The sequence below is a fragment of the Hibiscus syriacus genome, unplaced genomic scaffold (genome assembly GCF_006381635.1).
Source record: "Hibiscus syriacus cultivar Baekdansim isolate YM2019G1 unplaced genomic scaffold, ASM638163v2 tig00110383_pilon, whole genome shotgun sequence".
In the NCBI taxonomy this organism is placed as follows: domain Eukaryota; kingdom Viridiplantae; phylum Streptophyta; class Magnoliopsida; order Malvales; family Malvaceae; genus Hibiscus; species Hibiscus syriacus.
Genome location: NW_024062714.1, coordinates 1,316,185 through 1,328,781, shown reverse-complemented (window position 1 = coordinate 1,328,781; position 12,597 = coordinate 1,316,185). Strand labels below are relative to the sequence as shown.

The following is a 12,597-nucleotide window of genomic DNA, read 5'->3' as shown; positions in this document are numbered from 1 at the left end:
ATATATAAGGTAAAATTATATATTTTTTGGGTCGGGTCGGGTCGGGTATTTTTCACCCTAAACCCGAACCCGACCCGACCCGAATATCACACTTAAAAAAACCGACCCTACCCGACCAAAATAAAGTTTCACCCGACCCAACCCGAAATAAAAAAAAATATATTTTTATTCAATAAAAACAATGACTTAATTGAAAAAAATTATATATAGAGGGGCATTATTATAATTATTCCTAAATATATAAGGTAAATTATTATATATATTTTTGGGTTGGGTCGGGTGTTTTTCACCCTAAACCCGAACTCGACCCGACCCAAATATCACACTTAAAAAAACCGACCTGACCCGACCAAAATAAAGTTTCACCCGACCCGACCCGACCCGAATATATGAATTAGAAACCCAACCCGACCCGAAATAATAAAAAAATATTTTTATTCAATATATGAATAAGTTACCAAAAAATTGATGAGGGTAGTATGGTCAAATTTCAATTCCCTCCAACAAGGGAATTGAATTCCATCATAGAATGGATGGAATTCACTTTCCCTCATTTGATGGAAAGTTGAAGTCACGAAGGATTCCAATTCCCTTTGAAAACTTGAACCAAACATGAGAAATTGGTAGAATTGGATTCCAATTCCCCTAATTCCAAGATATTCCTGCGAACCAAACGCCATCTTATAGTATCAGTTTTGGGATTTCAATCCTCATTTGCAGTGGGCTGGGCTCATAATGAATGATTAAAGTCCAGTTTTTCATATCTTATTCCACTACTAAGACACTGTGCTGGAATATTACGTGACTAAATGTGTTGGAAATTTTTACGTTACTGTATGGCGTAACATTAATTGTTTCAATTAAATATGATTTTTTTGTTGCACTTCCGGTTCCAAAGCTCTGTATTAACTAATCCGGATCGACACATGTCATACATTTAATTTTGGTGGGTGTTTCTTCTAATAAGAATTTTTTGCATATATAAAGACTCAAACTCGAGATTTTACTTAAGTGAAATAAAGCAACAAGAGCAATAGAATTTTTTTACGATTATCTATTGGGAGAAGAGAATAATTTTATTGCTCCAATAGAACTTTACATCCGTAGTTAATCTAACGATGTTTCGTGTTTTTCGATATTTTGTTTAAATAGTTTAATTGATATATCGTTTCTCTTTTTCTTTTTTTATTGTCGTTTTTTTTCTACGACAGTTGAATAGGAGCAAAATCTATATTGACAATTGTATTAAGCCAGAGATGGTGTTTGAGAGAACAAACTTTAGTTGGAAGATTCAGATTTGCATTGACAAAAAAGAATACACGACAGAATAAAAAAGGTTACATATATAATATATGATAATTGATAAACCTAATTAACACTGTAGGGACTATCAGTAGAAGTTTGTATAGGAGTCATGTTTGTGCAGTCCTACTATAAAATGTCATCAAACATTATATAAAGGGATAAAGTAAGGTAAAAAAATATATAAATATGTTTGCCAATGTCATGTAGCTGCGATGAAGTGCGTGGTGTGATCATGGGCAAATATTCCAAATCATCCGACTCTTTAATCTTTAAGAAAAGAAGACATTCACCTTATTCTTCCATATTCGCTCCCTTTCCTCGGCAAAAAATCACAATCTCATAATTTATTTGACTGTTACATAACAACCAGTTAAGTCCTTGTCGTGGCTGCTCATCTTTCCCATTGATCCTATTTTCTTTCAAGTCTCCCTTTGCTTGTATCAGAGGTTAATCGAATAAACGAGGATCCATCACCATGAACAAGCAGATTTGGGATTAGCTGTGGTGGGCTTTCTCTATGATGGTGGTGACTCCCACCATCACCGTATGAAACAAAAGATGGATTGTTATATTCAACGATACCAGCGTTGCTGCTACTCTTGGGCGCCATAATCGGACTTTGATGCTGGCTTCGGTTTTTAAACTTTCTATCGAGCACGTACTTATTACTACTACTTGGACCGCATTGTCTAGGTTGAGTTTGGTAAAAGACTTTTGAAACCACTAACTCTCCATCTTTCTCTTCTTCGTTGTTGCCGAGGTGATATTGATGCATTACCCAGTTTGTTTTCTCGGGCTTCCTTTGCCTGCCATAGTTGGTGTAGAGAACCAAGATCTTTTTGAAACCCTTCACTATCCCACCAACTGAAACTGCTCGGGTCTTGCCCGTTTTATGCCACCTTGTTTCGCTCCCATCTTCGTCCGTCTGAACTTTTCTTCTCTTCCTTGTCCCGGTCGTGTATGCCTTCGAGGGTCGATGAAAAAAGTGTCGAATTTGGCCATCTTTGCTCACTCCTGCACCATTAGGTCCATTCAGATCATTGAATGATGAAGAGCAATGCCTAAATCATAGGATTAAGGTAGCATGGAAGATATCTAACCCTAATCACATGTTTGGTGATCAAGTAGAACCAAAGGATCTCACGTAATTAGGCCACCCAAGCAACACGCTTGTTAGCTAGTAGTAACCGACTTAGGTAATTTCCTTGCAATAAACTTAACTGGATTCTCAAAAAATGCATTAACGCTTTATGTTTTCATCTATACCAACATAGATCTTTGCTGGATCCCAAACCAAATATATGTATGCATAAATTGATAAATAGATACCGAGAGAGAGAGAGAGAGAGATGGATGATTGATATAACCCTAAAAGCAAAAGTAGAAAATTCAACACAAAAATGAAAAGGTAATGTATTTAAAGAGAAATTTTGAGCTAAAACTAAAGAATCAAAGAACCTGGGAGCTTCTCTGGATGAGTATAACAAATCCCATTTTCTCCTTCCAGCGTTGGAATGAACTCATCAAGCAAGGGATGAAGCTTGCGCAGATCAGATATTATTTTGGCCTCTAAATGCTCTAAAATTTCTTGGTCAGTTGGATCAAACTTCACCCCCGCTGGTAACCCTGGCAAATCATGAATTTCCGTCTAACCCCACAAAAGATGAGAATACCTAATTAGTAGATCAAACCAGATGGGAGCAAAAGTATGCATATTATGATTAAAACAGGTACCTGGTCTTGGTAAGGTATGTTATAGCCGCATGAAGGGCAAATAATGGCTGGGATTTCATGGATTCTGGGGTAGGGAACGGCGGAGGTGGAGGCGACGGTGGTTGAGGGTTCTTCGGGGGCGACTGCTGTAACTATGTTTAGAGCACTTGTGCCATCGTCTGGGTTATTGCACCATGACATCTCTCCGGTTCTTCTTCTGATCATCTTACTCCCATCACAAAGCTGATGTCCGGTTCCACCATCTTCCCCACTTGTCAAACACCCACATTCGAAAATTCTGGCAAGATTTAACAAAAAACAACAAAACAAAAAAAATAAACAAGTAAAGCAAAAATTGTCTCTTTTAGAGCACGTTTTCAATTACCCACTTTCACTTTCTTGATATGTCGGGCAAAGGAATTTAAATCTTCCACGCTTTTTTGAACTCCCTTTCTCAAATTTGCTGCTTATGATTGAGAGTATATTGCTGGTGTCTGCTATAGCCTCCTAGGTCTTGGAAGAAGAAGAAGAAAAGACAGAGAAATGAGTTTAAAGGAGAGAATGGGATGTATTCATTTTAATCCTTTTCTTGAGAAAAATAATACAATAAATGTTGCTTGGACGCCAAGTTTGGTTATGCTAATGTAGATACGATTGTTTAACAGAATAAATGTATTCGTGGACCTTGCTTTCCGGCTTGCTATAAACATTAAGGCCAGTTTAATTTTCAGTAAGTTGGGGATTAAAATCTTAATATTTTTGTAAAAAAAAAGAATAATAAGGAGAGAGGGGTGGAGAAGACAAAGCTATAGGTATTTTTCCCAAGACATTTTACCTCATGAGAAAGCTCTTTTAATTAGCTCCAATGTCAAACTGGAGCACTGTTGAAGCTACAACACAGCCAATAAATAATAGGTGAAGTTATACAATACCGTAGCATACAAAATACGAAACAACAATTTTCAATCAAACAAAATTTTGGTGTTTTGCACCAAACTTGTTGTGTTATGTAGCAACCATTTCTCCATTTCTTCACGTAAACTTCTTATGTGTTAAGCAACCATCTCTTCCCTCTCCGTCTCTTTTAGGTTTACGTGTAATTATTTTTCTAAACAAATTAAATACTCGAATCCTTATATTTTTAACAGTTAAAGTTTTTGTTTTTATTATTTTTGCAGTGTATATGATATTAATGATTTATTTATAAGTTTCAATACTGATTAATGGTTTTGAAAATTCCCCTCCTAGCCATAATTGATAAAGATTAATGTGATGTAAAGACTCTTAAATATATTTCTCGTATGTATCATGGCCCGCTCCAACCTTTCAAGTTGGTGATAATTATATATATATGTATGTATGTATGTATGTATTAATTACTCTATTTATTTATCAATTATGTAATTAATATATGAAATGAAATGGAAAATGAGTTTGATATTAAGTTTTAAAATTTCCAATTTTATAAGCTATTGAAGATATATGTGTATGTATTTTCATATATTGCTATTTTATGCTTTATTTTATATATTTCTTACATTTGTATTTATACATGTTAATTTTTATAATCCAGATTTTAAATAATTAGCTAACATTGCTAAAACTGAAACTATCATATACATAAGTATATCCACATATGTTTATCAGGGTAAAGGATTTATGTATTTGATAGTTGTAAATTTTCAAAGTGATGAGTAATATAGGATTACAAGGAAATTAAATTATACAAAAATACGGAAAGTCAATAGTTTATACAAGATAACGTTTATACAAGGTAAAATTGGATTGAATAGGATTAGATTAGATTTGATTTGGCAGAATAATCTAATTTAATCTTTATCTTTGATACATGGTTGAATTTTGCTTTTGATCGAATGGCTGAGAGAAAAAATTAAAATGAAGTTTAAGAAAGTAGATGACTAAAAAATCATAATTCTCACGTAAATATTAACTTGTATCGTATTAAAACCTACTCGAGCAACACATAATATTTTATTACATCACTTGGCAGTAAATTATATAATACATAAACAATAAATAAAAATTAAATTTTTTATTTGAATGAGATATCAAAATATAATCTAATATTACGTTAAGAATAAAGCAAATACAAAGTTGAGCACATTTCATTTCTGTGAATAATGCGTTAGTTTGAGAGGAGAGAGTTTGTGTGAGAAGTCGGGGATTTAAACGGGGACGGGACCGATTTTTTTTTTCTCCTCTTTGGCTCTATGTGTCTGTCTCTTTAAATTTCTTCCTACAAAAGGAAAAAAAAAACAGAAAAATCCAGTGATAATGATTCATATTAGCAACCCAATTAAGTTACACGGGGCAGCAAATATTACAAAAACATCATTTTCAAGCATTTGGTTCCCACTTCGACAAGAACAAAGTTGGGATCAAATATTTAGAGCGATAAAATACCTAAGTTTAAAATAATAAAGATTTATTACGTATAATCTAAAAAATTGGTCGAAAAATATCTAATTTTACCTAAATTTAAATAGATAAAGACTTAAAATACTATTAAATAAAAGGATAAAATATAATAATTGTCACTGAACTTTTCTAAAGTTTTTATTTAGTTCTCCCAACTTTTAAAACTTGCAATACAGTCCCCTAATATTTAGTCCCTTTGTATTATGGTCCCCGACGTTACATTGTCGTTAGTACGTTTGTAATATGGTCACTGAACTTTTCAGACGCTTGCATTTAGGTCCCCTAACTTTTATAACTTGCAACATAGTCCTCAATTTCATTCTAAACCCCAAATTCATTTTCAATCTCAAATTTCCTTTTTCGTTTCTCTCTTCTAATTTCCAGCATAACTAAGTTTTGCTAGAAATACAAAGTTGACAAATACTACTAAAATGAACTAAGTATCATTGTTGAAAGTCACCAACAAAGCTGGAATTATTTTGTATAAATGACATATAATAATTTCTTCGTTTAATCCTTGTGGTTAAAGATTTTCCAACAGATGATCAAATATAATTGTAACACCCCCAACCTGTACCCGACCCGGATACGAGTCTGAGGTGTCACATTGACTTTTCAAAACATTTACTTGTATAAAATAATGAATAATTTTAAAACTTTCACTAAATATGAATGAATAATTTTCATAAAATAAAATCATAAGAGTTTATTAAAACTTATTAGCGCATAGCGGATTCAAATCTTTAATTACATGCCAACTATAATCAGTTTACAAAATACATACTATTCAATTCTTTTCTGATCTGATCTCTGGAAAGGAGAAACTGATTTGTCTTGCTTAACTTTTATCATTCTTCTTCTTCTCGGATCCTACGTGTGAAACAATTACACGCTAAGTCATTGACTTAGTGAGACATATAAAACATAGAATAGAAACAATAGAACATTTCACATAACAAAATGCATACATGTACATATGACATCATTATAATGATCTCTATCATTCTCAACATCAATATCATTATCATGAACCCATTTAAAACATGTCATCTTGTACTTAACATTTGTAACATATCATATAATACATTTAACTAAGCAATACACGCAATATCACATATAAATCATGTAATGTATTTCATATAACCAAGCATATGCATCACATATAGTGTATTTATGTTATTTCTTTTAATAATCCATATATTATTCCATGTATACTTTTGATGTCCTTTGTAATCCCATGTACCGTACTGATATCTTTTATAAGACCATGTATTAACCCATGTATTAGTCAATGTATTAGCCCATGTATTATCTATGCATTAGCCCATGTATTAGCCCATGTATTATCTATGCATTAGCCCATGTACAGTATTGAGAACTTAAGGTATGCGAGTACTTTGAGGTTGTGCACACATATGTTGTCACTACAGCTCATATAAATTGTGTCCCAAAGGACCTATCATCCTGTAGGATGTCATCTATGTCCCGTAGGACCGATCATCCCGAAAGATGTAATCTGTGTCCCGAAGGACCTGTCATCCCGAAGGATGTAATCTGTGTCCCGGATGACCTGTCATCCCGAATGATGTAACCCTCGACTCTTGGCATGCCAACTATACCACTAGCTCTTATATCACATAACATGGGCATTATCATTTATAATAGTTCACATCACTTGTATCATTCTTGTATGATCTCATAGATCCCTTTTCATATAACCCATCTCACATAGGTTCATATCATATCAAATATATCACATGTGTATGTAACATGTAGATCGTATCATATAGCTTATATCATTTCTCATGTGTTCATATAAACATGTATGTCATATTTTATTCTCATATGTTCACATCAATCATGTCACATAAAATAACATGTCAAACATATCACACAACTGATATCATATTCTCATATATTCATGTAGTTCAGTATCACATATCGTATATACATGTAATCATGTAAATCATGTCACATATAAGCACCATATTAATCACATGCTTGTACTTATGGAATCATGCATTCCAACATGGGAAATAGACTTATTGCAAATACTACCCAATGATGTACAAAACATTCATATATAATATTATGCATGCATCACAAATCAAATAATATTTTAGGAGTCACTTCTTACCATAGTAACTCCGTCACTGGCTCATCGCAAGCCAATATTTTTCCAATAACACAAGTACAAATTAAATTGCACTCACCTTGACACTTTATATATCCAAACGATGTTCCTCAATATAATCCACAACAATCCTTTTATACTTGACTTGTCTTAGTCACAAATCAATCACAATATGTACAAATCACAATTTTATAACGATACATATGTTAGTATTGTACTAACATAAATACATCCCTAAAACAAAATCCATAATATACTTGAAACTCATTTTCTATCAAAAATACTTAACACTTAATAATTCCTTTTTAATATTGGTACCAACTTTTCCAATTTATATAAAATGGTCATTCACCATTTTATCACTTAAATTTTAAATACCAAAAATTCCAGAAATTCCAGTAACTCCATAAATTCGAGAAATTCCATAAATTCCAGTAATGGAATTATCACCAACCAATTACTTTTACAAAGGTACAATTAACTTTAATCACCCCAATTATGTAATTGTTGCATTTAAATCAACAATCCTTTTAAACTTCTAAAATGGTCATATTTCACTTCTAAATGCTCGTTTCAATCCCAAAATAACATTTCCAGCATATTACATCAACTATTAGACAATTATAGAACCATTCCTAACTTTTTTTCAAAATTATGAATTGGTCCCTCAACTTTTCGAAAATTACAAAATGGTCCTTGATTTTTTCCAAAGCTTGTAAAATACTTTCTACATCATTTCCAGATATTATATAATTTTTCCATAATTTTTCTCATCCTTTAAGACCAAAGCCTAATGATTTAAAGATCAAAAACTAGTTTTTCCATGATTTTGCTCGATTTTGATTCGATTCAAGCATGAAATCAACTTTCAATCAACTTTATAACATCTCTACAATCAAATACCTAATCAACTTTCATCATAACACAAAGTTCTCCAACTTATAATTTAGCCAAATTTTACATAATAATTTCTAGGAATATCGAACATGTTTTAACCATAAATCAAGCTTGAAAATGAATCTATAACCTCTGATTCATCAAGATTTATCATCAATTTCATGAATCATATCATGAACATAAACCCTTAAATTTGGGATCTTTGAAATCCAGCAAGATTAGAAAGAAATATTGGTACCAAATGATAGTGTTTTTCGCATAAATCACTTTCCTATTTCACGACATAACCCGAATTCCAAAGAAATTGGCTCAAAAATTGAAAAGAAATATTTTTCTTACCTTGGAAGCTATCTCACGTTGAATATGGAGAAGATGAACATTAGCATGATATTTCTTCATCTTTCTTAATATTTAATGAATTAAAAATTAATTAAATGTCAAATTACCACTTTACCCTTAATATAACTTCATAATTACCATAAAACTAAGATTCCTATCCTTATCATATTCCAAATCAGAGAAATATCAACCTTATCATCTTTCAATAGTCAAATTAGTTTTCCACTTTACCTTTTTGCCTTTGTAATTTCCAAAAATTACAATTCAATCACCTTAATGCAAAGGTTCAAATTAAACATGGAATTAAACCATTAAATATTATTTTCCAACATTTTAAAAATGTGAAAATAATATTTTTATTTTATTATTTTCGTGACCCATATGTAACTTTTTAAAATTACATTATGGTCCCTATACTTTTCAAAGTTTATACTTTGGTCACCAAACTTTACCAAATTTATAATTTGGTCACTAAATAAATCCATTTATGAAATAACATTATTTTTTGGGAAAATCAACACTTAATTCCTTAAACTTTTACCAATTTTCTACTTTGACCATCAAACTTTTAAAATTTGCATTTTGGTCACTAGCCCACTTTTTGGGATGTTACAATAATGAAATCTCAAATAGTAAATTCACCTTTCAGTCTCTTTCGTAACTCGAAAGGCATCATGACAGGGTCAAGTAGCTGCTTCAAATATACTACCCTGTCATGATATCTTTCAAGTTGCGTGCATGTAGAATTGTCTTCTAAAGTTATAATTCAATACAATTCAACTGTAAAATTTCCAAAACATGTAAAGAAATCCAATTCGTTCACGATATATCAGTCTCATAATCAACATGAACTTATCAAAAAGAATACGAGCTCATAGGACACCGAAAACCACAGGTCGGATCAATACAATTCCTAGTAAACTAGTACCAACAGTATCTCGGATTGAGCCTGGCGATTTCACTATGTCGATAATCACAACCAATTCCCTAATTTAAAGAAAAACCAATTAAGAAGATAAAAAAAATTTAGCCTAGGACCCTATTTCACTTCTATTCGGATGAACTGGATATCTTTCATAAGGAGTACTAAAAGTTTTGATTAAGAAGAAAGAAAGAAAATTAGATGGTTTTGGTTCAAAACTAACACTAAATATCCAGATCATTGACATGCAGTTCCAGAAATATAAAAATTTCAACAAAAAAACACACAATGCGAGATGAAAATGAGAAAGTGCGAAAGAGGAAAAACTTACTTCCGGATATCCCAAAAGAGAAAATAAATACCTTCTTGCAAGTGAGGGGAGAGGCTAAGAAATAAACGCAATCGGTGTTGCGTTCTAACAATTCTTTCTCCATTTTTTCTTTGTAAATAAAAAGCTGAAAGACAGAGATGTGCTTGGGTTTACAATTTACATAGTGGAAAATTTGAAGAGAAAAAATCAAACGAGAGTGCATGTGAGCGATAGAGACTTAGAGGTGAATGAGTTGTTTGGAATTTCATTATATTTGGTCATCTGTTGGAAAATCTTTAACCACAAGGATTAAACGAAGAAATTATTATATGTCATTTATACAAAATAATTCCAGCTTTGTTGGTGACTTTCAACAATGATACTTAGTTCATATTAGTAGTATTTGTCAACTCTGCATTTCTAACCCCATTTTTTCTCACAATCATTTCATCGAACATCTATGATTCACCTGAGATAACATGTATCTAACATTACACCTTGAATCGTTGATGGTCCCGATAGTCTCTTGGTCGGGTTTTCTCTCAATGGACCCTTATTCAAGTCAACACCTCCTCATAATTCAAAGTTATATTAGAATTTCCCATGCATCCCCGGTTACGCTGGAATGAGAAGAGAGAAGCGAAATCGAAAAAGAATTTAGGGTTTAGAATGAAATTGAGGACTATGTTGCAAGTTTTAAAAGTTGGGGGGCTAAATGCAAGCGCCTGAAAATTTCAGTGACCATATTGCAAACGTATTAACGGCAGTGTAACGTCGGGGACCATATTGCAAACGGACTAAGTGCTGGGGGACTGTATTGCAAGTTTTAAAAGTTGAGGAACCTAAATGAAAGCTTTAGAAAAATTCAATGACCATTACTATACTTTACCCTAAATAAAAAATGAGTCCCTCCTACTCTTTTTATACACCCATTCCCATACTCCAAAATTGATCTACTTTTATTACTAAGATCAAAACAATCAAATTATAAAGATTTCTTTGTTGAATAAAGTTAATTTTATTGCTTTATAAATCAAATAAAATTAAATAATTTGATTAAATCAATTTAATTAATTCAATTTAATTGACTATTTATTCACCTCTAACTTTCCAATACTTAAAGTCAATGCGGGTGCAAAGCCAGAGTGCTGGGAGGGGACATGAGTCCTTTAAAATGGTTAAATTAATTTTAAATTCTAAAAGTTATAAAACTATTAGTTACTATGTGATATAATTAAATTTATAGTTTATCTTTTTCAAAAATGTAAAATTAGAAGTGAGTGCAAACGCGTCTTGTTTTATTATATTGATATTGATGAGTTGAAGTATAATGAAAATGAGTTTAGATATTTATTTAGGAAATGAGAACGTGTTACATTTTCCATCCTACATGATGCAGGAATTGAAGAGAGATTGCGATAGTTGAAGACAGCTAAGAATCAATTTAGAGGACCCACATTGTTTCGATCATTCATTATCCATTTATTTCTTGTAGTTAAGGGATTCCAAATGAAACTATCACCCATATATATATATATATATATATATATTTAACACGAATCAAACGACTTTAGTCGTTAAAAAATTATTGTTATTTTTTTAGATTTCGAATTTAAATATCATGTATATAAAAATATAAATGTTTAATATCAAATAATTAAGAATATTAGAATAAATATTATCTTATATTCACTATATATTAATAGAAAATATATTTTTTATTTTAATTGAGTGAAAATATTTATTAATATATTTATGGATCATCTATTGAAGAAAATGAAATGAAATTACGACTCCTCAACAAATTTTAGAGAGATAAAAATATTATTATACAGCTGTCACTAACTTATTTAAAAGGCTTAATTTATAAGTTATATAACATTATGAAAATGATATTACTAATTCATTTTGTTACATTAACAAATCTTCAGAAGAAAAAAAATCACCCAATGGGATATGATATTACCGAAATCGGTAAGTATATTTCTTGGGTTAAGCCTCCAATGGGCCTTACAAATTTTCCTTTGAGACCCAAAATCACCCGACCGCATTACTGTATCTCGGCCCGTAGCTGACAACGAAATTACAACTACAATTTATAGTTTCTTCCTCAATAACTTCGTATAATATCTTCTTCACTTCTTCCAATGGGACAATATATATTAGAAAAAGATCAAAGAGAGCGGATAAGATAGGTTGTCTCCTAACTATACCTTTTTATTTATTTATTTAAAGGCTTAATATAAAAAATAAGTGTTTAAACTATATTAATTTTTCCATTCAGATGCTTACATGTTTTTTTATCAATTTAGGTGTCTAATGTTTTTAATATTATAATTTAGGTGCCTATGCAGTAACGACCGTTAAAATTTTCGTTAGAAATAAATAAATCAATCAATATTTAACACGTGACTTGATTTTTTATTTTCTTTAATTTTTTTAAAAATAAAATTCATTAATTAAAAAAAACTCTCAACTTTTCCTATTTTTCATAAAATATCCCAAGACCTTCAATTTCAAGATTGACTACCACCACCA

General features: G+C 31.4%; 1 protein-coding gene across 1 annotated transcript; it reads right to left on the bottom strand.

Moving 5' to 3' along the window:
• Positions 1 to 1,520: 1,520 nt before the first annotated feature.
• Positions 1,521 to 3,541, bottom strand: LOC120121802 (NAC domain-containing protein 10-like). Its single transcript, XM_039141094.1, has 3 exons — positions 3,040 to 3,541; positions 2,764 to 2,953; positions 1,521 to 2,319 (listed from the first exon to the last, which is right to left on the bottom strand). The coding sequence occupies exons 1-3, from the start codon at positions 3,241 to 3,243 to the stop codon at positions 1,715 to 1,717; spliced, it is 999 nt and encodes a 332-aa protein (XP_038997025.1). The 5' UTR covers positions 3,244 to 3,541; the 3' UTR covers positions 1,521 to 1,714.
• Positions 3,542 to 12,597: the final 9,056 nt, after the last annotated feature.

Excerpts from the sequence above, each read along its gene's own strand:
- LOC120121802 (XM_039141094.1), bottom strand. The coding sequence starts at position 3,243 with ATGATCAGAAGAAGAACCGGAGAGATGTCATGGTGCAATAACCCAGAC. Across the intron at positions 2,954-3,039 it reads ACATACCTTACCAAGACCAG|ACGGAAATTCATGATTTGCC; the intron begins GTACCTGTTTTA and ends TTGTGGGGTTAG. Across the intron at positions 2,320-2,763 it reads TCATCCAGAGAAGCTCCCAG|GAGTGAGCAAAGATGGCCAA; the intron begins GTTCTTTGATTC and ends CTAATGGTGCAG.